Here is a 26330-nt window from a genome sequence, read left to right as displayed (position 1 = left end):
AGAGACGCGACAAAACGCCAATGAACCACAAAATTACTCTCCAAAATATGCTAAATTAAAAAAAAGTACCTCGGTGGGGGCTTGAACCAACAACCTTATTATCACTGGGCGGGTATTCTCGAACCAACAACCTTATGATTACTGGCGGGTGTTCTTCCGACTTCGCCACGGAGGCGATGAAGGGAACGTCGCTTGTAAAGGGATAAATCGTTGAGATCTTTTTAATTTAGTCAATCAGAGTGCTCCTTTAACCGTGTATAAGAGACGATAACTGTTTGGGATAAGATAAAATGCGTTCGTCATGTAATTTTATAACAGAATGACGCGTGTCTATTTACTTTATTTCATAGTTCTCCCATACTCACTATCTAATGATCGACGACAGTTGCCACCTAAATTCATACAATTATCGCACTTATCTCAAGATTTTTCACTTCATGATGTTGAGGCAGAGGTTATTCTTGACCCCCGGAGCTCACTTTAGGAACAATTCGTCAGGAAAAAATAATATATAATAATATCTGCATGCACATGACCGGCGATAGTTCGTGTTGGTCCCTTCGCAATTCTCCGCGACGAATCGAAGGAGCGCGGACCAAAACGAAGTCCTCGCTGCTACGTGGCGATAACTTCAACACTCCGACGCGAGATATCTGTTTCGACTCGACGAAACCCTGCCGCCAGTGGGACATTAGCGGCTATCCTTCGACTCGTCGCTATATTGACGATCGACGTTTACTAGCAAATGGGCCACTAGGAGTTGGCGACGTTTATGGCATAGGGTAGGTCCATGTTTCATATAACCTCGCTGCTGAAAGGAACGTTAAACTCAAAATCAACTCAACTCAACAAAAAATACAGTGCTTCGCATCATATATCCATATATGCTTACCATACGCTTTATAACAATTCCTGAAGCTTGTTTATTATATGGAGCGCTTAGATCATAGGGCAATCAACCCATAAAGTTGTGAGAAAAATAGACAAAATTTGTAATGTAAGCTTCTGTATGTTGGTCTACTTACCTTGATTTGGGACTTTCAAATTTCATCCGTTTATTCACTGAAAAGTATCGATAATTTAAGGAGGAAATAATTAGACCATGATAATTTAATTAAAATTCATCGCAATTTTGCCCATGACAAACACTTTACCATTTTATATCATAAAAGTCAGATTCATCGTTATTGTAACAGAGCGGTGCTTGAGCGATTGACCGTAGAAATTCAAAGACCGATTAGTTAGAATTTGAAAAATGAAATGAAATTAAAGCTTTACGTTTTACGTCCCACGATTATGCCGGTTAGGCTAAAGGAGACGGTGATGATGAGTAATGAATGAAATGGTGGAATGAAGAAAGTGCGAGGAAACGGAAGAACCCCGAGGAAACCCACGCACACGGTATTTGTCCACCACAAAGTTTACTTGGCGGAGATTGGGATCGAACCCGGGACCCAAGCACCAGAGGTGAACGCTCTACCAGTGAGCCATCGCGACGCCTAGTTAGAATTTGACAACCTAGTTTTATTAGAAGTATAAACTTTTTAGTCGGTAGAGAAGAGGCCATGGATCATGTGTCAGTTGATGACGATGTGTTTTGTTTTGTCAGTGGTTCATGGTGGGTGGTGGGTCATGGTGTGGGTAATGGGTCAGAGTGGTCCACGGTGAGTGGTGGATCATGGGTCAGAATGGGTCACGGTGGGTGGTGGGTCAGTGGGTCGTTGGTTAAGTTTTCATTGACCCACACCATCTCTGATCAAATCTGTAAAACCAAACCAAACAAAGAGCAATAATACACAAAACACTCAAGATCTTAGCTATTCATCACATAACTATTGCATGATCCGAATAACTCTAGTATATTCACAAACCATTACTTGTCATATTTTTACCGAAATACGTAATGACTTTTCTGACAACCTGATATTTTAAATGTTGTTAAAACGCAAAGTTCTTTGATCTCATCACTTTTTCGCTTACTGTCATATGATCATCAAAACCTTTAGTGCGTTTGCACACGGCAACGATAATATCGGTGGGACCACCGATAATGTCGGCGGTGAAATCGACTTCAATGTATTCAAATCGTAGCTTGCACACGCCACCGATATTATCGGCCGATCCTCCGACACGCAGATGCTGTCGGCCAAGCCCCCGATACTGTCGGGGGAAATGTTTTCTTATGATTGGATGTACAGGCCACCGATAATGTCGGCCGGCCAGCGGGTTAGATGAAGAGAGTGAGTGACAAGGCGCTGTGTATTTTTGTTTCGTTTCTTGTCCTTGGAATTTTGTTGTTTCCATTTTTTCTATTACAATTGTATAATATTTGGTCTAGGAATTAATTCGTGCGGGTGGACAAGAGATGGCGCAACGAACGGAGCGTCCCACAGTTCCGTGTATCCACACATGTGTTGCAAACCCCTGTCATCGCGTATCGTTCGTAGTATAGGGCAGTGGATTAAAGCGTCAACAACACCAGTTTGTAGTTAAGTGAACATGGCGCAATTTGTGCCTGATAAAGTGTTTTTGCGGGGTGTCCTGCTGCATTACTTTAACATGCAGAAAAGTGCGACTGAAAGTCATCGTATTTTGGTGGAAGTGTATGGTGACCATGCTCTAGCTGAGCGAACGTGTCAGAAGTGGTTTGCACGGTTTAGAAGTGGTGATTTCGGCTTGGCAGACCAAGAGCGAGCTGGACAGCCAAAAAAATTTCCAGACGAAGAATTGACAGCATTGCTCGAGCAGGATTCGTGTCAAACGCAGGAACAACTTGCAGCAGCATTAGGCGTTGATCAAACAACAGTCTCCAAACGCTTGAAAGCCATGGGAATGATTCAAAAGATGTCACATTGGGTTCCACATGAATTGAAAGACAGAGACGTTGAAAGACGAAAAACCATTTGCGAATTGCTGCTTCAACGACAGAGCAGAAAGGGGTTTCTGCATCGAATTATTACGGGTGATGAGAAGTGGATCCATTACGAGAACCCTAAACGAAAAAAGGCCTGGGTGAAACCAGGTGAACCAGGTCCATCACAACCAAAACGAGATATTCACTGTGCAAAGGTTATGCTGTGCATATGGTGGGATATGAAAGGTGTGGTGTACTATGAGCTGCTGCAACCGGGTGAAACTATGAATGGAGAACGTTATCGACGACAATTAATGCGTTTGAAGCCAGCTCTGGCCAGAACACGACCAGAATGGGAGAACAGACATGATAAACTTATTGTTCAACATGATAACGCTCGCCCACATGTCGCAAAACCGGTCAAAACCTATTTAGAAAATGTCGGATGGGAAGTTTTACCCCACCCGCCGTATTCACCAGACGTTGCTCCTTCGGACTACTACTTGTTCGATTGCATGAACAACGATTTGATTGGACAGCGGTTTACTTCTTCAGAAGATATCGAAACATGGGTCTCTGACTGGATCGCTTCCAAGGATGAGGACTTCTTTCGCCACGGAATCCGTACATTGCCTGACAGATGGGCGAAAGTGATGGCTAGCGATGGACAATATTTTTCTTAAGGTATTTATGTATTTTGTGTTTGTACTACAGCTTCAATGTGTGCGTACCAACCGCACGAATTAATTCCTAGACCAAATATTATTATTATCATTTTGTCCTATAAACAACTTCGGAACAGCTTATTATTTTTTTTACAGTTTCTGTTTTTGAGTAGCTAGTTCCCTTTATTAAATAGTCTGGGAAGTCTGAAGAGTACTGGTTTCCCTCTAAATAGCTATTACCAAATAGAATATAGAAAATTTAGATAACCAATTTATTGATTATTTTCCACTCCTTTTTTAATTTTTGTTCTTTCTCTCTCTCACACACACACACACTTTGATGGTATATTTTTTAATCGATTAATGCTTTTAAATTTTAATACATTCTGGAAATTAATTTAAGCGTAATTTTTAAAGTTTGATACACTGTGAACATAAGCATATGGAAAAAATCCTGATTATTATTACTTTCTTTTATTTTCATCAGAATTCTGTGCAGATCACTTTTCCCGGTCCCACTCAATGAGCAATGATTGAATAGAATATTTGTTGACAAGTCAAAGTAGATTTATTATTATTTTGAAACGAAACCAGCACAATCAAACACTCTTTGCAAAGCTCCAAGGACAAGTTACTCATTATGATATTTTCTTGATTGTGATCTCAACAATAGGGATGTGACTTCATGCTTCACTTGTTGCAGATTTTTTATCTCATTTCCAAAACTATCTCAAATCCTCCCTTTTTTTAAAATAATTTGTGGAATGGCAATTGTAAACAAAGACGAAAGCTATGTATCCAAGTTTTCCCTCTCCCCTTTGTACCGGGATCGACCCCCCTGATAGAGTTCTGCGTTTAGCTACAGTGACTGAATGAAAAGGTTGTATATTATTGCATTCGTATCTTTCTAGTTTTGCTTAGATTTTTAGAGATGGCAGGGATTTTTCCATTCGATATTTTAACCCTTATTGAACTTGTGGAATATAGACCTTGCATATGGGATAAGATAACAGACTCTTTCAAGGACAGAATTGAAAAGCAAAAAGCATGGCGAAAAGTTTATGCAAGCCTTGCCCAGGATTTTGAGTTCATGGACAATAAGAAACGATAAACGACAGGTATGTATGCAACAGCGCAAACCTGTCTTCAACATTGGGGGGTGGAGTAAGATCGTTCCCATATTATATATATAGCAATGTTCAAACTATTTCTGTAGTCGAGAAACAATGCTGTGGAGGATCAGGTGAGCAGAGTTGTCTTCAACATTGGGAGGCGGGCAGATTTGAGGCTTATTCTGAGTGGACATTAATTTCATCTCACTTTCCTTTCTGGCGATCGGACACAATCAAATTTCTCTCTCAAAAAACACATGTTAAATCGGATTATTGGGGGGGACAGTTCCAAGATTGGAGGGGACATGTCCCCTTCATCCCAGTGTATGTATGGAGCGATGTAAAACGGAATTACTAATTCGAATCTTATCACTTAATCTACTATGACATTAATGTTAATTGCATGGAAAACAAAATAATAAACATACAATATGTAACAGTGTTCCAAGAAAAATTAAAACTAATATAGTTTGCAATGTACAGCAGAATCAATTCTCATCGAAACGAAAATAATATGTTTACGGCATCTATTTAAAACGGCACTGTTAAATCTAAACATGTTTAGGCATAGGGCTATTTTTTCTAAGTTTTGTACCGTTCTCCATACCTCTTCAGAACAGTTTTTGTAGTCCATGTTTTAAAAAATAATTTTCCCAATTATTATTATTTTTATTTGTTTTCATATATAAAGAAGATTGTTTTGTGTGTCGCTTACTTCGCTCATCACCGGCAACGATATTATCGGGGCTTCCACCGATATTATCGTTGCCGTGTGAAAACGCACTTAGGGTACTTCTCGTAGATATATAAAGGTGAAATGCAGTATTCAGGCTTGGTGTAGCGTGTAAGTAAACAAATGAAAAGCAACAGGATAATATTTCCCTCCCCCAAACCTCCTAAAGTGGAGTGTGTTGATTATTCAACAAAAAGGAAATCCAATCCTAAAATTCATAAAATATTAATATGTAGCCAAGTCTCGACTTTGCAATGATAATAATAATAATAATAATAATAATAATAATAATAATAATAATAATAATAATAATAATAATAATAATAATAATAATAATAATAATAATAATAAAGGAATAACAGAATAACAAAATCAATTACGTAAACGATACCTTCCAAGTAAGAAAAAATGATTGCCACGACACAGGGCTGTAACTTGTGGGGGGCAGGGGCCACTGCGCCCAGTGAAACTCCCCGACGTTCGAGGAGGACCCATTTTAAGACAAAATTGTCTTACTCCATATACGATACGAACATGAAATTATAAGTGAAACATCAAACAGGTTCACTACGTTACATAAACAAAACAGCACACAAAAGGTAAATAAAACAAAAATGAGTCGTGGGCCCATTTCAGTAAAAAAATGTCTACTATTAGGGGCCCTAGAAATAATATATATTCGTATATTATTGTCAGATTTGTCAATATTGTACCCTTAATTAATTTGTCGTATATGGATCTGTTGAATCTGCTTCTGTACTGGAGCCTCTTTATCGTTACGAAGAATCAGGTTCCTCTTTGCGTAAACATACGACAATACAGACTCGTTGGATGCCTGTTCCCGGGAGCGTATCTCATGTTCAGTTAATTGAGGCAACAAAGCGTTTTTGAAGGCATCCTTGAATTTATTTTTAAATTGGTCGTACGACATGGCTGGGAAATCTGGTTGTTTTGAGATGGTATCAAACCAATACGCGGCTGGACCCTTCAATAAAGAACCAAGTATCCACTTTTTCTTAAGATCCGGTTAATTGTTAACTTGGGCCAAAACCTCGAACTGGTCAACATAATGGACCGCATCATCCCCCATTCGTCCATAAAACGGTTCAGGTCGTAAGATGTGACTAAGCATACTGAGGTTGTCTTGTTGACCACCAACTGCCATGTCGAATAACGAAGAGGAAGAAGTACTAGAAGGTGCCTCAATATCAGAGATGGAATGTGAAAACCGCAAATTACGCCGAATGCGATCAAAACACTGCCTAGTATAATGAACGCGTCCAGGGGAGGAAGTAACAATAGGCTCAAAATATTCTGTTAAATCTAAATCGTTATATGCATCATCACTAACATCACACTCTTGAGCAAATTGACGTAACATAAAAAACGTAAATACACACACTTGCAAAATCACAAATAATATCACTTAAAATTAAAGACAAGTCAGATTCTAACACCAGACATCGTTACTAAATCAAGGGTGGTTGGGTGGGGGAAATTCCAAATTAGTGCTAAACAAATAGGTGGGAGGCAAAATTTCTAAAAATAACGAGAGAACTCACAGAGACCAAACCGTAGGCGCTTCCACCATGAAACGTGACTGGAATTCTGACTTTTCCAGTAACGGAATGAATGTCGGGAAGGTACGTTAAGAGTAAACCAATGAGATCTAATAAGATTAATATTCGTTCCAACTAAAATGCATTTTCTAACTTTACACTGGTCATATGGCATAAGGCCAAGTTTTATACTGATATGCATCTATTGATAAGTTTTGAAAGGAAACTCAAACTCTTTTTAGAAAATAGCATGGCAAACTTATAGGAAAGGTAGAGCAAAGGTGATGAATTTCTAGGGGCGAGCTTATACAGCCTGGTGTTCGAATACTGCTTGGCAAAAAATGTACTTTACCTTAATCTAATGTAAACAATCCATGATTCCGTATCTAGCTAACGCGAGAGAATTACGGAGAAGCTCCTTTTTCAACAATCCAACCACTTCTTCCCCTGAGACTCCTCTGTCAGATGGTTTTGTTTCAGTTCCGTTTTTCCGGGTCCCTCCTTCCTGTCATGTGGTCTTCCAAATATGGTCAAGGCGTCTCTCTAGACGCCACCCACGTCAACCTCATCATTTCGACGTCACTCCGAAGTTCATTGTCCAGGCCGACCTCATCAGAGGCAATGTCCTCCAAGCCCAGACTCATCAGGATCGAACCCGGCAAAAACTTGAAGAAAAAGCGGAAGGCAGGAATCTCTGACTCTAGGTGTAAATACAGAAAACACAAACCTCAGGAGAACGTTTTCCTCAATGCTGACTGCGGAAGCTAGACACGGAAAACAAGATTCAGCGTCTCGTTTGTTTGTCAATCGGCTGCATAAGCGGAAGAGAAAGAGGTAAGGGACTTCTAGGACATTTGCCTTTCATGCTGGGTTTAATAACACAGAAAAGAAAAGTAATACAAAATGCTCTTCGAGCCATTAGACTACATAAATCAAAAATAAAAAAATAATAATGTTTTCTTCTGTAGTGAATTCTCCGGGGATCGAACCAAGAGACCGGATCCTCAACACTGTGGACTACAAATGACTATCAGATAGACTCTCAGGTAGATTTTAAGAAGTACCAATAATCCCCAATACTATGAGCCTGGCAACATAGATTCCAATGACACTTGTTAAAGAAATTCTCAATTTCTCAGCAACACTAATCCATTTTGCGGCAGGATGTTTTCACTGCGGAATGAGATCTCGTTGCTATCCTTAACAGCATTAAACGAAGACAAGAAAAAGAAGAAGAAAAGACAAGAAGAACCGCGTTCGAAAGACCTCGAAAGACTATATTTTTTCATTTTTTAAAAAATCCTTTTACTCGAGATTTCTTCATAGTTTGTTACTAAAATACTAACATATCCCCATTTTATTGCCCTAAAAAACCAATATGGGTACGTTGTCAGTAAAATAGTTTAGATTGATCGAGCCTTTTGTGGGTAACCACAATATTTCATACCACGCACCCTCATTACAAAATCCTGGCTAAACGAATCAAAATGTTTTACCAATAACATGGAACCCCGCTATTACGAAATCCTGGCTATGTGTCTGTCTGCCGGCTTGCATTTTAGCGGATTCCAAGAATTTCAGATATCCTCTGATCTTATTGGCCGATACAGATAGGACATCAAGACTCATGATCTACATATAGTGGAAATTAAGGCCAACTGCTGTCAGCCTTCGTGGCCGAGCGTACTAGGGCAACACTCTGGTAATGAAAATCGTTTTTGGCGTGGGTTTGAACCCTGCCCAAGGCTTTATTAAATTTTCATAACATTTTTATCATTAAAATAAGCTTGCAATTTTACTATACGGATCCATAGTAAAAGTAATAATAATAATAATAATAATAATAATAATAATAATAATAATAATAATAATAATAATAATAGCAGCAGCAGCAGCAATAGTAATAGTAGTAGTAGTAGGAACGGGTTAGAAGCCCCGCAGGGGTTCGTTAGGCTCTGTTTTCTTGCTCAAATTTTTCTGTACATTTTCCATGACCAACTTCAAACAGCTGGCTAGGGTAGCGCGCGAACACTGACACTTTTGGGACCGGCGTAAATGCTGCCGGCTCTTCTTTGGAAATTAGAAGTTACGATGAGGAAGAAAAGTAGTAATGTAAATCGGGAGCAGTTAAAAACGATGAGGTAGTCTCAAGTTGAAGAATGTTTCGTGATATTTTCCTCATTGACGAAAGTCTACATAACTTGTTGTTGAGTTAAGGAAGGAAATCTCGAGTAAGGTTACGTGACTAGGTATTAGTAACTAGGTATTAGTATGGGTGTAAGGTTACGTGACGCGGTGGGTGAGTGTTTAGTGCATTGAACGTCTATTCGGTAGACACGGGTTCGAATCCCGGCCAGGCTGAAACTTTTTCAAGTATTCCTGTTTCAATTTCATTTTCAATCCATGCTCAGTGTGACAAGCAAGATCTTCTCTTCCCTAGGAAAAAAAGATGTTGGAATAAGGCGAATTGGAGAAGGTCTGTCAATGGAGACAGTGATTTACAAAATTATTTCCAGTAGTTGTTCTATATTTGATATTTTCGTCTATTTTCAAGCATTTTCTGATTCATTTGTGACCAGTGTTTTCATTTCTTTGAATTACAGTATATAATGAAATAATACATTTCATACACAACAATATTGAGATTAACATATGATGTTCATTGGACAACACACTCTTAACCAGAGAGATTGATTTCAGAATGAAGAAATGTTTCGTGCGTCATCTACTCACAATTTTACTTGCATAAAGACACGACTCAGTGCTACCAATTGCTGTCAGTGCCGAGAAAAGTTACGTGTAATTTGGGTTGCATCTGTCTAGGCGTTTTCACAAGTGCAAATGGCCTAGACCCGAAGTAATAGAATTAGAGCGCTTAGGGAAGGACATACTTTTGTGAGTAACTGTACAATGCATATAAATGGAAATATTAATTTAAAAGAATTAGAATGCTAACTCCAAATGAGTATTCTATTTCTCAGTGGCTTATTGCAGTCTAATTATTTACAATATAGAGGAAGAAAACTATTTAATTTGAGTTCTTATAAATTTTGATGGCATTGAGGTAGAGATGATACTTGTCTCTATCGTCCTCTCGAATTTCCGAGACTAAGCCAAACAGGCGATTACAAATCAAGATGACAACGAGACTGAGCATATCGATACTTACTTGAGACGAGAGTGAGACAGACAATTCTATTCGAGACGAGACAAAGCTCAGATTCATTATCTTGACGAATACTGATAAACAATATTACAGAAACTACTTTTACCCACACTTAGTTTAGTTACTTAGTTATATGTAAGATAGTTGATCGATTGTCCGTTTTTTTTACCGCAATTACAGGGATAAACACAGGAGACAGGGAATAGCAAATGCTGCCTCTGATTACTCAGTATACAGAAGGTATACAAACAGAACACAATTTTGAGCTGGGGTTCAATAAATTCTCTTCCCAGTCATTTTAATTATTCAAAGACGCACGTATGTTGAGTTCTCTCGAATTAGAAGTTAATTTGTGGGGAAAGTACATCTTTAGACTTTTTTAAACTGCAGTTACTGTATTAGCAGAGATTTTCCTTCGACAAAACGTTCAGATTAGAATTTCGTAGGAAAATAAATTCCACAATAAGACTGCGTAAGACAGTGGGAAGGTTAAGAGCGTCATAATACACAATACAAAGGTTAAAGGTTCAGACTTATTAAGATGCTCGGACTTTATATTAAGAAGACAATTTTGTTTCACAGAGTGAAAGTACATTTGTAACTTATAGCAATAGACGGATAAGGTAATAGATGTCATAGAACCTGTTTCTCGAACGCTGAATCTATATCGAAAAGCCATTACTCACTATCGCTTACTGTTTTGATTCTAAATAAAGTAATATTAAAATCGCATGTGGTAGATGATGTCTATCACTTCCGATTGCAATAGAGTAATGAAATGAATAATGAAATATAATCTTGTCGTACTGAATTCATATTTTAAAGAAACTGCTTGTCGTTATCTATTATTGTTTCTCACTATGGCGATGAGGATTGAAACTATAAATTAATTTTTTACCATTTCGTCTTTGAACAGATAGTTAAGAGATGGAATGGAACCTATTCCTGACTCACTGAATCCATTAAAAGAACAGGTGTCGCTATATTTTGCAATTTTTGCTGTATAGAGATCGACATTGAAACCAGTAGTGATCAATTTTTACCACTTCTAGTTTGAATAGAGGTTTAACTCAATAGTTGGAACTTATTATTGAGACACTAAGCTGATTGCTTAAAGACGATTGCTGATAGCTCTTATAGGTTTTGTTCTATGGAAATCAATAAAAACCAGATATAGTAGTAAATTTCTAAAACTTTCGGATTCAGTAGCGGAATGTGAATAAAGGTGACATCTTTCCTTTAGACGTTGCATCAATTTCAAAAATAAAATAAAAATGCTAATTCCTACCTCTTACCGTCTTTGTTTTACGGCGATGAACGTTGAAATCGGAAATGATTAAGTTCAATTACTTCCGGTTTGAATAGGAGGACAACGGATAAGATGGAACCTATCCTTGAGAAGCTAAATTGGTTTTAAAGAAAGAGTTTATCGATATCTCTTATCGTGTTTACTTTCATACTTATTAACAAACGGACATAGCCATTCTATACGACTTACACATAGCATAGTTCAGATGTCTAGAAACGTGCAACAAATTGTATAATACTTTTACAAGCTTCAGTTTACTAACCAATAAACATGGTAACAGTTTCTTTCTGTTTCTCTTTCTACGAGGGCTGTACTTTGAGACTTAACGCAAATATTTGTAGTGAAATTAGGTAATTTGTTGCTAGAACGTAGACATAGGACTTTCCTTTCTCCTCAGGCTAGTACTGAGGAGATCTAGCCGCTCCAGATGTATGTTAAAATATTTGAACTTCTTGTCTCGTAGCAGCTACGTTTCCAAAACATTTTCAAGTTGGTTGCGAAGTTACCAATTTTTCTATAACTACAAATTTATTATTTCTAAGTTCGGGTACTTTCCAAGGTCTACTATAAATTTAATTTCTGTGAAATCAAATATTTTTAAAAATGCAACTTTCAGAAAATTACTGTACTTTTAAGCGAACTTTTCCATCTTCTATCAAATAATATCGGGAATTATTCATTTAAGGAGCCCGGTTGGAAGGCGCGACTTATTTTTGCTGCAACTTGATACCACTGAAGAGAGCGGTAAAAGGGGAAAATTGTTTACTCTTTGATGTCGAAGAAGTATAATTTTCATGGAGCACACATGCAATGAATCATGAATTTCGAACCTGGACATATCCATGACCCGAACAGGCCCATGACCTAGAGGAACACGGTTACTTAGTAAATCCGGGACAAACCAATCAGAGCGGAACACAGAGCGACCCGACCAGGTCCGGCGGGGGCGCGGTGGCTCAGTGGTAGAGCGTTCACCTCTGGTGCTAGGGGTCTCGGGTTCAAACCCTGCTCCCGCCAAGTTAACTTTGTGGTGGACAAACACCGTGTGCGTGGGTTTTCTCGGGGTTTCTCTGTTTCCTCCCACTTTCTTCGTTCCACCATTTCATTCATCTCATCTTCACCGTCTCCTTTAGCCTAACCGGCATAACCGTGGGACGTAAAACTCTAAAATTTCATTTCATTTTTTTTTCGACCAGGTCCGGCGACCTGCGGGCCGGAGTAACCCCGACAGAACCAAAGACCCGATATGACCCATTACCTGATAGATACGATGCCTCAGAGACAAAAAAAACATCATCTTACGAGTGGCGAGTATATATGAAGCTATTAATGCATTTCTAACAAACATCATTATCTCCTTTCTCTCCCCTCCTCTCTCTATCTTTCTCTCTCTCTCTCCAGACTAAAGTGAAAACTTTCTTTTTCTCTTGTTTTGAGGGTCTGTGTGTCAAAGTATTGCACTGAAAGTTAAGTACAAAGTCTATTAGGGTATCAACGCGTTGGAATCACAGAAAAGAATAACAGGGTTTTCTTTGAGGAATCATCAAAATATAATCGAACGATTTTATAAAACTAGCCATGTACAGTATGAGGTTTCACCGCGCTGAAACAATATTATGTTGAATATTTTCGTATAGGGTGTATTCAAAACCACTGCACTCTTTTTACGTTTGGGAAGATGAATAAACATGAAATTTTTATGTTTGAAACAGTCAAAGCATGGAACCTTAATTAAGAGCTGTCACTTGTCACAACTGAATATTTAAGTTTTACCTAGGTAGTAATGGGCATCATTAATAATCTATAAAATTTTGTAGTAATGTCGTGGCACTTATACATCGGCTGCTTCTGGGTCACCAGGACTGAGAAACGAGACCTAAACCCGGGAAGCCTGGACAAACGTTGTGTACAGTGACGACGCTAGAGGGAGGCAAGGATTGACATTAAGGAACGTGCGCCAGCAGACTGTCCCACAGACATGTTATATTATAGTGTACGCCAAGTAATATAAAACTATTATTTTCGGTATGCAAAAAAAAAAAAAGAAAAAAAGAAAGAAAGAAAGAAAGAAAGAAAGCAAACAGCTGCTGGCCAGGTAATTAAAGCTGGTGTCATCACTGATTGTGACCCGTTCCATCACTATTATCAACGGAGTAATTCCAAAATTTACAAACAAACATCTAACCACGTTGACTGAGGTTTCTATTTGACGAACATCAATCAATGATATATAGCAAGTAAAATGCGAGTAGATAATCGTAAAAAATTGTCGTTCAATTTCTTCCTTTATAAAGTTTTTCTGAAATGAAGTGAAATCTTTAAGTTTTACGTGCCATGGTTATGCCGGCTAGGCTAAAGGAGACGATGCGATGATGAGAAATGAAAGAAATGCTGGAATAAAGAATGTAGGTGGGAACGGAAGAATCTCGATAAAACCCACGCACACAATGTTTGTTCACCACAAATTTCACAGGGTGCAAGCACAACCAAGGACCCCATGCACCAGAGGTGAACGCTTTGCCATTGAGCCACCGCAGCCCCTTAGGTTTTATTTGTCCAAGACTGATCTTTAACTCCTATTTAACAATATTTATTATGTTCAATAAATTGATTTAAAAATTTGATTGTGAATACACAATTTGATTGTGCCCAAATCCTACACAACATATTCCACACGCTAATAATAAAACAGACTATGCCCAATTTAGTCCCGATATGATGACTTCAGTGTAGTGGCGAATTTACTTTTATATTCTTTTGAGTGATATAGCCTAGCATAACTGTGGCAGACCACTAAATTTGCTTTTGATCGAATTGATAGTCATAATGTATTGTGTCCAATACAATCTTCAATACAGAGTTAATGTTTGCTGAATATCAAAGGGAAAAATATCGAATAGTCGTAATGTATCACAAAACTAGTTAAGTTTCTCTACAAAAGAATAGTGCTACTTCATGATACGGTCAATAATGCACGTACAGTACTACATGACACCAATCATTTGTAATCACCCCGTATTGTTGTTTTCTGCTTTACAAACCGAAAACATGATCCGGGTTCGAATCCCGGCGGGAGCTCATGTAGTTCGGATTCCACGTTAATCAGTAGGTCCACGTCTCATATAGCCTAACTGCTGAACGGGACGTTAAACCAAAATCAACTCGATTCAACAACCGAAAACACTCTGAACATATCTAAAACAACATTTCATCGCCATTATCTTCTAAATAACATACAAATAAAAAAATAAATCCATTAGTGCTTTCGGGAAAATTCTAGATGAAATTCATATATACACAACATTGTTTGTTGTGGACAACAGCGTGTTCGTAGGTTTTCTCGGGGTTCCGCGTTTCCTCCCACATTCTCAGTCCACTGATTCCTCCATTCGTTTGCCGAGGCTAAAAGGCACAATCGTGGGACGTTAAACTCAGATTTCGTTGCATTTTTCTCGTTTTGATTTGTAATAAAAGAATGATTCCAGAGGTTTGACTCGCGTTTATAAAAGAGCACAATGATTACTATAAAAAGACTGTCACTTTATAACAGTTACGACCCAGACAATATTTAATCCCTAAACTTAAATTTATTCATCTTGAATTTCATGGTCTTATTCTAAATCACATTAAAAAAAAACTAAAATTTACGTTACGTAAACAATTTATCATGATAGTCATACCTATTGGTCCTTTGGGCATCTTTCTGAATCTCCCTTCCTCATGAAGTTGTTCTATTCTCTGGTTAAGCCTAGGTACCCGATGACCATACACTGTTAAGGCATTATTTTCTTGTTCTCTTATGGCCTCTATTTCTTGCTGCAATTTTGCTTCAAATAAAAGAAATGTAGAATTATTGATTGGAAGTAACCAAAAGATGTTATACAATTAGTGAGTAGTGTTATTGCAATGAAGATAAAAATATTAACTCTTGTGACGTACGTTTACATTGTACCTATTGTGTATATATAAGACAGAGGCGAGTGTTAATGACGTGTTTCAAACACCTTTTCAGAAGATTAGGCTGTATTTGCTGCTGGCGATCAGACTGTTCAGTGTTCCCAACCAACTGCAAATATGTCGGTAATGTGTTTCTCGTCACTCACGATATCCATGACAGGAATCTGAAAATTTCTGTTAGTTCGGGGTTAGAAATCAACACACAACGTGTGTTTTTCAGATGTCTTTTTACCTAATCTTTTCACATCCAAATGGTCAAGCGAACAACCGTAATACGATACAATATCCAGTACAAAAAGTTTGTACAGTGGGCCACAAAATTTCTTGATGTACAAAGTTCGCGAGATAGGCAACCCAACTAACGCCTGCTCCAAGATTAATTACGCATGGTAGAGTAGCTAGAACAGCAGCATGAAGTTGCCCTCAACTGTTAAAAGAACAAATCACAAAGTGTGTTTTTGTACAGGAGTGAGGACAAACGCTGGCTGACAAAATGACAAAAGGAAGTCTTTGGACACTTGTACTCACAGTAAACAGCACAATACCAGAAAAAATATACCGGCAGAGGCACCGATCAGTAGATAACTGTCAGGGGAGTTAAATAATCTTATAATTAACACAAATGAGGGATTATAAACAAGTTAACTTACTTCCCATGGCTATACATATAGGCGTATCAAATAATATAGGATAGATTATGCGGTATATGTAGTAGGTCATTTTTTAAGTAAACACAAAGCCTTGGGCTGAGTTTTGAAACTATCAACAGTAGTCCTATCTGAAAATCAATTAAAATATGGATCGATCATTCGGGGAAGAGCCCAGCCTCCAATGAAAATTTTGGGGGTCTAACAGGGCCTGAGCTCCTTGGTTCCGGCTCCACTAATTGATACGTAATACTACTTCGAAAGAAGAACTTGTCCGATTTCATTATTCGTTAAATGACTTTTGAAAATGCTAAATATTGGTACGTAGTAATTTATTTGTAAATATTAAAAATGCGAAATTCGATAACACTCAAACGAGTTGGAGAACTTATCCGTAGTAAGCGTATTTCCCCTTAGGTTGCAAATATAATTGAAGGTTCTTGATTTTATAATATTTGTGAAAATTTACACATTAAGACACAAGGAGAAAAGGGGAGAATATAGTGTCAATTAACAACAATTTAAAAATGCACGAAATTAAGGGATAATATCAAATATAGAACCATTAACAGAATTAACTCTGTAATTCGTTTTCTCCATTCAGTTTCTTCCTTTATTTTCAGGATTAGATCATCACTGAATTTCTCCACTGGAGATTATCTTCGTTTAGCAGCATCCAAATGGAGCTCAGCCTTGTAAACGAAACATTTTAAAAAGACTAAAGGAAGCGGGCGAGAATCGAACCCGGGCCAGGAAATTCGCAAATCACAACACTAACCATTCACCTAAAGCGTTACTTACTCCGGCTCGCCTAAATAAAGAATATTTTCTGTTCGCTCAAAACAGAAGTTTGTTTATAGTCAAATTGATTGCCAAAACACAGGAATATGAAATATGTCGAGTCCCTACATTGGCTCACTATGGTAAGGTAAATGGAAATGTTCAATATTACGGGAATAATACAATCATATGGAGTTATGCCTGTGCAAATACTTTTATACTAATATAGAGAATGAAACTAATAAATATTTGAGTTTATTGGGTTTACAATGTTGCCAACCTGGTACAAAGTGTTATGTTTTCAAATACCAGTAGACGTCCACACTTTTAGCCTATGGTTGCTGACAGTGGCGTATTTAGGGGGGTGGCTTCCGGGCTTAAGCCCCCCCCGAAATCTTACTTAGTATAGTAAAGTAAATGAAATATCTTGCAGAATGTTCACATTTCCAGGCAAAGTCCCCCCCGAAAGTTAGCAAAGCCCCTCCCGAAACAAAATCGTAAATACGCCACTGGTTGCTGACATCAAAACATTCCTAAATATGGGGTACTGTCTTCCGAAGTTTATGTGTGGCATAAATGAAAGCTGCGTCAAAATCATCATCATCATCACCCGGCGGAAGTTCACGTGGTTCGGTTTTTACGTTAATCAATACGTCTACGTCTCATATAGTTTTGCTGTTGAAAGGGACGTTAAACTCCAAATCAACTCTACTCATTAAGAACATAGTTCTGAGTTTAATATCAACTTGAAACCATACGTCCAAAATGAAAATTATTCATTCTCCTGGAAAACGATTGAGAGAGTGTTAGAAATGGTGGGTGAGAAAAGAACACTTAGACATTATTAGGAAGAGGAAGAGAAACTGGTTGGGACATTGCTTAAGAAGAGATTGTATCATGAGGGACGTCCTAGAAAGTATGGTGGCGGGAAAGAGAGGGAGGGGGCGAAGGAGACTACAATTAATGGATGATATTAAAACAGAAAGATCATACGCGAAGACGAAGAGGTTAGCGGAGGACCGTGGAGCATGGAAGCTTCTCAGCTGCGGCAAGTGACCTGCCAATAAAGGCAGAATACCTATGATATATATATATATATATATATATATATATATATATATATATATATATATATATATATACAGAGAGAGAGAGAGAAAGAGAGACAGGGGGAAGCAGAATAAATATGGTTGTATTTTTCATAGGGCCGCGGTGGCTTAGTGGTACAGCGTTCAACTCTGGCGCATGGGGTCCTTGGTTCGATCCCAGCTTGTACAAAGTGAGATTTGTGGTGGAGAAACACTGTGTGTGCGTGAATTTTATCAGGGTTCCCCTGTTTCCTCTCACTTTCTTCGTTCCACAATTTTCATTTATTCCTCATCATCATCGTCTCCTTTACCTAGCTGACATATGCATGGGACTTCTAACTTAAAGATTTAATTTAATTTCATTGAAAAAATTAGTATCATTCATAATCTGCATCTTTATAAAGCAACTTAAACAATCATATAGATGTATAATGCTTAAAATTGAATTAAATTGCAATTTCAGTAATCTGAACTTAGGTTCCTCATTTATTTACATCAAATGTTTAATTATTTAATACTTTATAGCAAGAAACCTGAAATGAAATCTTTAGTTTTACGTCCCACGGTTATGCCGGTTACTCTGAAGGAAACGGTGATGATGAGAAGTGAATGAAATGGTGGAATGAAAAAAGTGTGAGGAAACGGGAGAACCCGAGAAAACCCACGAGCACGGTGTTTGTCCACCACAAAGTCAATATTAGTTGCTATATAAGACACAATTATATATACCTTTGGTGTGGGAGGCCCTGGTTCGATTCCCGCGGGAGCTCATGTGGTTTGGATTCCATGTTAATCAGTAGGTCCCGTCTCGTATAGCCTCACTGCTGAAAAGGACGCTAAACTCAAATTCAACTCAACTAAACAATTATCTATCCATTGAGTTTAATTAGGAAATCGGTATTGTTATCATAAGAGCAAGTTTATGAAAATGAAATGTATAATAATGGTTGTATAAAAAATAAGTTTGCGTAATGTTGTAATGCCCAACTAGGGTTGCAATAGTGGACAGTTCAAACTGTCAATCCCATCATTCTAATTATTTCACTTCAATGTTCATGTTCCAAAGTTGTGCCCGAAATGCATTGATATACCAGCAAAAGCAAGCAAATAGTCGCTGCTCAGACGGTGAAGTCATGGACTACTAACGAAGTCATGAACTCCGTGTACAAATCTCGCTGCGGTCATAATTGTTCATAGTCGGGATTCAATTGCTACGAAGCATATTTTTACTTTGCTGAAGCATTTAAATCTATTCTATTTCTATCAGTATGTGCAGTTGGTTGCTCCAACAGCTCATAGAAAAGTATTTTTATTTGCTACAGCCAGAATACACTCTTATTTCGATATATGTTGTTTGACTTAAAGTGAGCACTGCAAAACTGTTTAGTATTGTTCCACTTTCTTTCAGGCAATTTTTACACACTAACAAACAATATTGTACTGACCTTGTAAATGCCTCTTGGCATAAGACAAAATCAAAATGTTAACACACTGTTCTGTGAATATTAGTTCAGCAGAGGTTTCGATTTATGTTTACTTGCTATGTTTCTGCTCCCTTTAGAATAAACAGCTATTTGTCGTATAAAGAAATTAATTCGTTCCATTACTTTTTTTAACGTTCATCCACTAAAGCTAAACAATCATCTGTTTTACAGAAAAAAAAAACAATATGTAAAGTTTTACTTTCCTGTTTAAAATTTTTTCCAGTGCTATATGCTCATCAGTACTTTATTTGTAGAGTGGAAGAGGAATTTTCTTAATTCTGCTTTCCCAGGTTGAGAAGAGTAGATTTACTCCTGTAGAAAACTAACAATTCTGACAAGCATTATCAATTAGGCAATATTCCTTCTACAATACTGCAACTATAGTTTGCATCTCAAGTAATACGTAAAATAATAATAATAATAATAATAATAATAATAATAATAATAATAATAATAATATTTTAGTATCAGACTTGAAGAGATTTCTATATGATACATGTATTCATGAAAATAGGCACTACTGGTTACGTACTCAGTTGGTCTTCCATTCCCGGCGGGAGCTCATGTGGTTCGGATTCTACTTTAAACAGTAGGTTCTGTATCATATAGCCTCGCTGCTGAAAGGGACGTTAAACTCTACAATGAAATCAAATCTTTGAGTTTGAAAAAGGGGGGCCCTTGCCATAGAAACCACCGTTTCCATAACAACGAATCCTGTCACCGCTCGTCAATCTAAAACTGATTGAGGAAAAAAGAATCTGCAACAAATGTGATGCACGGAATAAGTCGTGAGTGGGAACCCTTCACCCCTGGTGGGGATATTCATGAAGCTATCAGCTTATGTCTAATTATATTGGAATATATTACCCATTTCTTAATTTCGAACATACTAGGTTCGATCGAAACGAGAAAACTTTTTATCGGACTTCTAAAGAAAAGAAAATAAAATAAATACATGACCGTGTTTATTACATATAGAATTCCCAGTCACGACCCCCTTTTCAGTTTTATTAAAAATAGAAGAAGATGAAGAAAGGGAAAGGAAGATAGAAGAGGAAAGAGGTAAAGTAAGAAGGTGATAAAGAGGAAACTGTTACTGGATATTTTGAGAAATATGGTAAAGGAAAGTGAATAATTATCGAATTGGGATCATTTCCAATAGCTATTGGGTGAATGTTTGGTATTAAGGTGATCAAAGGTAGACACATGTTAACCCATACATCCCCGACCTAGATCCATTTAACCCCAACTACCGAATTATCCCAATCTAGCTCTGAGATAGATGAGAAAGTTTAATTTTACCGTTTATTCAATATTTCCAGAAGTTCTAGACTAATATCCAATATTTAAAAAATGAACGACGAAGTTGATGGCATGTTAGAATCGACCACAGAGGGAAAAAAAAATCAGAGTATCACATATTTGTCGAAGATTTTGACTTTCACAGTTCTCCCATGATGATCATTTGTTCAGGCTACTTCGGTCCTTTTTACTTCCTTCATAGAGCCAACTTAAATTAAGTTAGTATTAACATTCAATGAGTTTAATTGCTAGCTACCATTAATTATAATAAGTCACACATATATGTCAAAATAATTGATGCACTTAATACTAAACCTACATTTCACTCACACACACATTCATACAGGACAATGTATGCTTCAGGTTGTATTTAGTTGAATTAAACTAACCTAACTACATTTCTATAGACATTTATTACATTTCAATAAAAGAAAACTTAGTTTGACATAACAGGAAAAATTTAATACATGAAAAGAATGTTTCATAAGCATGCACAGAAATCTGCTACTTTCAGCAAGATCAAATAACACATTTCTCTTTCTAGATATATTAAAAGTTGGATTACATAAAAAAAATTCGACAAAAGACGAAAGACAAAAATAAAGAAGAAAAATTCAAAGGTCAATATATTTAAGATTCAGTGCAATGAATACATATCATTGCGGGCAAAAGAAAGAAAAAAATATAATTGGTTAATCATTCTTAAAAAAAAAAACACTTTAGTAGCATTTTATTGAGTCTCTGTCCCAAGAGGAGACATTTCGACAATTTTATGAGTCTTTGTTCTCACGTCGATAGTAACTCCTTTTTCAACTCTCTTTACGCACTGTGATTTGTGTCCATGAGAGTATTTAATCGTTTTTGTTTTAACTATAGACAAATAGTTGCTTCATATTACATATATATTTATATTTCTCATTTCGTCACTTGACGCACTTGATATAAAATTTCAAAGTTTATCAAGATTAAAGAAAAATTATCGAATTCAGTCACAGACATTGGGAACATATTTCCATATTCCTGTATTCACATTACTAAATTATTAACCTAATTTCAGTTCGTTGAATTTAAGATCACTATTTTTTTTTTTTTTTTATAGATCGTGTAGTCAAAAGATTCTAGTCACTGAATAGTTAGGTTTCCGATCGTAGGGGAAGGATTTGTTTCATAGTTTACTGATAGAAGGATTCGTTGGAGGGGCACACTGTTTCGTAGCTTACTGATTTCACTATGATCTCGCAAAATAAATTTGGATAAGGATTAGGGTTATTTTTACTTTTCTTACGACCTGCTACTTGTTTTATTTACATGCAGTATTTAACATGATATTCAACTTTAATAGTTACAAACATCAATAACAACTCAACAAAATGTCATTTATTACAATTTACGCGGTAATACTATATATCACAAAGAGTTGGTTAATATCGGGTGTCAAAAATCTATGGCAACCTAAAACAACCAGGGTAAATACCGAGCCCTTTACATACATACTCGCATATATATATATATTCATATTACTCAATATAATAAATTTCACTTTAATATCCATCGTAGTATTTCGTCGACATTTAAATTCTACATAACCTATTTACATTCGATAAGTATTCATATTTTATTGGCTCAAAAACAAAACAAAAACCCTGACTATCAAAATTCACTTTTTTCCCTCATAAGGTTGCAACATTGTACTTTATATGTAAACCCGATAATCAATAATCATTCTCAATTTACTAAAGATCCGCGTATATAAAAAAAAAGTAGTTGGTATTATTTAATAAGTTGACATAAGAGGTGGAAATACAACAAATAGAGCAGGCACGTAACTTTTAAAACTATGTAAGTACATATATAGATGTATATACAGGAAAAAAAAATCAATGTTATTCGAAACTAGTGGGCCCAAACTACTAATACATACATACTATATGACCAATCAATAGAAAGAAAACCAGAAATCAGTCGTCAATGGGTATAATTTGTACGATCAATGAATAACAAATGTTTCTAGGAATCTGAAAGCATAGTGTACCTTCTCGTCAATTTCTCCCGTGGTGGATTAAATATCGCGAAAATGGTCCTGAGATGTGCTGCAATACCTCCACGAATTGCATCCCTCGATGTCTCAGTTAGTATATACGATCGAAATAAGTGATATGAATATTGCACGTTTTCATGAGTTTCAGAAACCGGGGGGGGGGAGGTTGAAAAATTTGAAAAAAAAATCTCGAAGTAATGAAGACAGAGAGAGAGATAGAGAAGAAGGAAGACGAAGAGTAGGGGCGCCAAAGACTTAAGTGGGAAATAACTAACGCTACAAAGATAAAAGTCGAATTTCGCTCTCAACAAAATCCATAGCCAAAATATTCTTAACATGCCAAAAGGGTGATCTACTCAAATACGTAGACTCAAGGGGCGCCCTGCTGCCAAGGATGCAAGTTCTGTGTCCATCAGATCCCAATCCCACAAGAATTTGCTTGTAAGATTGAAATCCGATCCCCGTATCCGGCCCAGACCAGCAGGATAAAAGGAGGGGGGAAAGGGACCAGGTAACTGCGTCCCCAATTTTGAAATCTCTAAGTAAAAAAAAATATTCGACCCCTTAGAAAAAACTAAGAAGGTTCGAGGACAGTAATGAAACTAGAATAGAAGTATTATCTAAGATATCCCTAACTAATGATTTGCCGAAATAAAAAAAAAAAATTATAAACTGAATTTTGGATCGGTGATTTCTATGCCAAACCATCACCGATAGCTACCCTGCGCAGACACGCCACAGTCTGGGATGTCGTTAATTTCCCTCGTCTAATTAAACTAAGAAAAGAAATGAAAATACTTAAAGGGACTAGGGGTCGACATCCGGGTACGCTAATGACATGAATATTAATTTAGTAGCAGTTGATTTAATCGGATAGTCCGAACTGAGTTATATGAACACTGCACAATAAATAAATAAGGTAAGCAACGGAAAAAAAAATCTCGGAGAGGCTATGAATGTTAAAGGTACAAATGACCGAAACCTGTACTTTTCGATGATCACAGGAAATAGCAGTTATTTTTCTTAATTATCATTTCTGTCAACCTTTAGAAGTAATTCCCACATGATGCTACCCTATCTGTTGAAAGGCTTAAGATCCGGGGCGGTTATTGTGAGGTACTTAAATACGAAGTAACACACAATTCCCAACTACAATTTACTATCCAAGTAGCAAACTCGGTTGGATGAATGTACTGGTGTAGAAGTCAAAACGCGAGATTTTTTTTTTAGTAAACATATTCATATTTTCACTATATAACATACACTAGGCCTATCCATTTAAATATAGGTGTCATCTCATCTCATTCATATTATTTTATATCATATTATTAATATATCATTACGTTCATTCATTATCTACTAATTTTCGCACGAAGTAATATTTTACAGACACCCTATTTCATACATTTTACACGCAGGCCATACACATATTTACATTACACACTAATAAATATATAATTATCACAATCTATCACGCTCAAACTACTACACAATAACATTCATCGAACCACGTACTCCTTGTTTCGAAGCACCCAAATTGTATTTACTTCGCAGTTTTAAAAAAAATCATACGTGTATTCACTGAAAGTTAAATTGTCAACGATTAATCTATTTCCAATTTGCTGATAAAACTAAAGCAACAATGGAATTTTTCTACAGCCACGGGAAAAGAGAATTTAATACTACATTTTGAAACAAACATTAACAGCATATGGGCTTTACTTCTATTAAGAAAATAGGTATTCTTTATTTCAGTAGATATTTCAATTACTACTGGACCTAGCAAGCTGAAATTTTCAGTACAGTAAGATCTCATGCTATCTTATATGAAGGTATACTCATCTGAACCGAAAACCATGTCCACGGGAAGTAATTTGAGAATAAATGGCCAAAATCAAACAATCTAGATCACTAAGTTATGCGATGTCGTAATGTCAACAAACAACTGATTACCGAAAACAGACACTATGGCGCTGTAGTGGAGGCATAATTTACCGTGTACTGAAATATATACTTGTACTCATTAATTAGAAATTTAATATTTACACTGGTTTAGTATACTTCGAGTTAGACAAATGGTACTACTTAACGCATATTTATACACTGTCCTAACCGAAAATTCACACACTCACACAAACTACTAACTACATACACCACTGTTAGTACTATACATAAAGACAACTAACTAAACCAAACATGCACCATTTAATTACATGCATGTTGAGGAAAAATACTCCCTTGTTGGTATATACAGTCGGCTCTATTAAACTTAAAAGGGGGCAAAATGAGAAAGGTAACCCTAGGTCCAATTGACCTGACCAATTGTTTACATAATGATTGCCAAAGATTGATGCCCTGGGGGCACCTTAACGAGGTTTATTGAGGGACCCTTCCCCTGAGAGGGGAAAAGGCCCTAAAACTAACAATAACTAACCCATTCCCCCGCTAGAACTGGTTCAATTTGGAAAAGGGGATAGGAGCCCTTTTACGCTAGCTTAAGCTGCCATTATGATTATTTACATTACAACTATCAAACCTACTACGTACATGCAATTACTAAATAAATAATAAAAAATCACATTTACTGTATACACGAACAACATGCACTAAACAGGTCGTAATTTCCCTAATCCCTAACTGAATCTATGGTTTGAAAGAAAAAGAAAGTAAAGTCACTATTTCACTTTGTCTATTCTAGCTGGGCAGCAAACATGGCTTCCTAGAAAACAGAAATCCGGAAGCAGATATTTTCCCCTGGTTTTCAGTTCTTTGAACAAAAATATGTGTTTCTGGCTCCTAAATGATCACACGACGTTTATCAATGAAATTAACTGGATATTACCTTAAGTTCGTTTGAATTTCAGTCCTAATGGAATCAAAATATGGTGATCACTTCCACAGATAGTGCTTCGTGACGTGTCTTCGATTATTCTGATAACATTGCGCCGAAAAAGCCAGAGGTAGGAGAATTCCTCCAATCAGAACGAAAACTTTAGCCGCGGAAATTACAAAGCAAATAGAAATTTGGCAAATCCAGATATAACCGGATCTGAAAGTGACTATGGACTAATGAGAGGGGGTGAGGGAAAGATTAGGTACCTGACTAAATTCTACATTGGTCTGAAATTAAGAAAATTTATATCCAATGACGGAACTATGTTTCGGTATGACGTCAGAATGGTAAACCTTGTAACTATTCGACTTGTATATCCGAAAATGGGATTTACACTTAATCAAAATATAAATAAAATATATTATTCAGTGGGAATATGGTTACTAATGAAACCTTTCGATTCATTATATTTAATTCGAAGTAAAGAGAGTAAATAAATTGTGTAACTAAACGGAGATTGGAAAAAAATTACTAGGTACAGGGTGCGTAAAAAAAATTGCCATTACTTTCAACTGTAATGGTACATTACAGTTTTCCCCGGCCCATTAACAAAATTTTGTTAGAATAACAAAATTTTGCTAATTGGGAATACTAACTACTGATGCTTGTTAAATTAACACACTCATTCATCCCATTCAAACGTTACCAGTCACACTAGGACAGTATATTATATCTACTTGGGGTATTGCGCGAGTAATTCACTACGTTTATCTTCTGTACAATTGAAAACCTTTAAATTTCGA

The 26330-nt window shown here is 36.8% G+C and overlaps 1 protein-coding gene across 1 annotated transcript in view; it reads right to left on the bottom strand.

Moving 5' to 3' along the window:
* LOC145672601 (structural maintenance of chromosomes protein 6-like) overlaps positions 1-26330 on the bottom strand; it is a 355639-nt gene that overhangs the window by 145217 nt on the left and 184092 nt on the right. The window contains exon 13 of the mRNA XM_081741761.1: positions 15079-15225. Within this exon, the coding sequence (XP_081597887.1) occupies positions 15079-15225 (147 nt within the window). The remainder of the gene's footprint in view (positions 1-15078; positions 15226-26330) is intronic.

The sequence above is a fragment of the Thermobia domestica genome, chromosome 16 (assembly GCF_964235325.1).
Source record: "Thermobia domestica chromosome 16, izTheDome1.hap1.1, whole genome shotgun sequence".
NCBI lineage: Eukaryota > Metazoa > Arthropoda > Insecta > Zygentoma > Lepismatidae > Thermobia > Thermobia domestica.
Note: the sequence above shows the minus strand (reverse complement) of the source record. Positions and strands in the feature narration are given on the sequence as shown.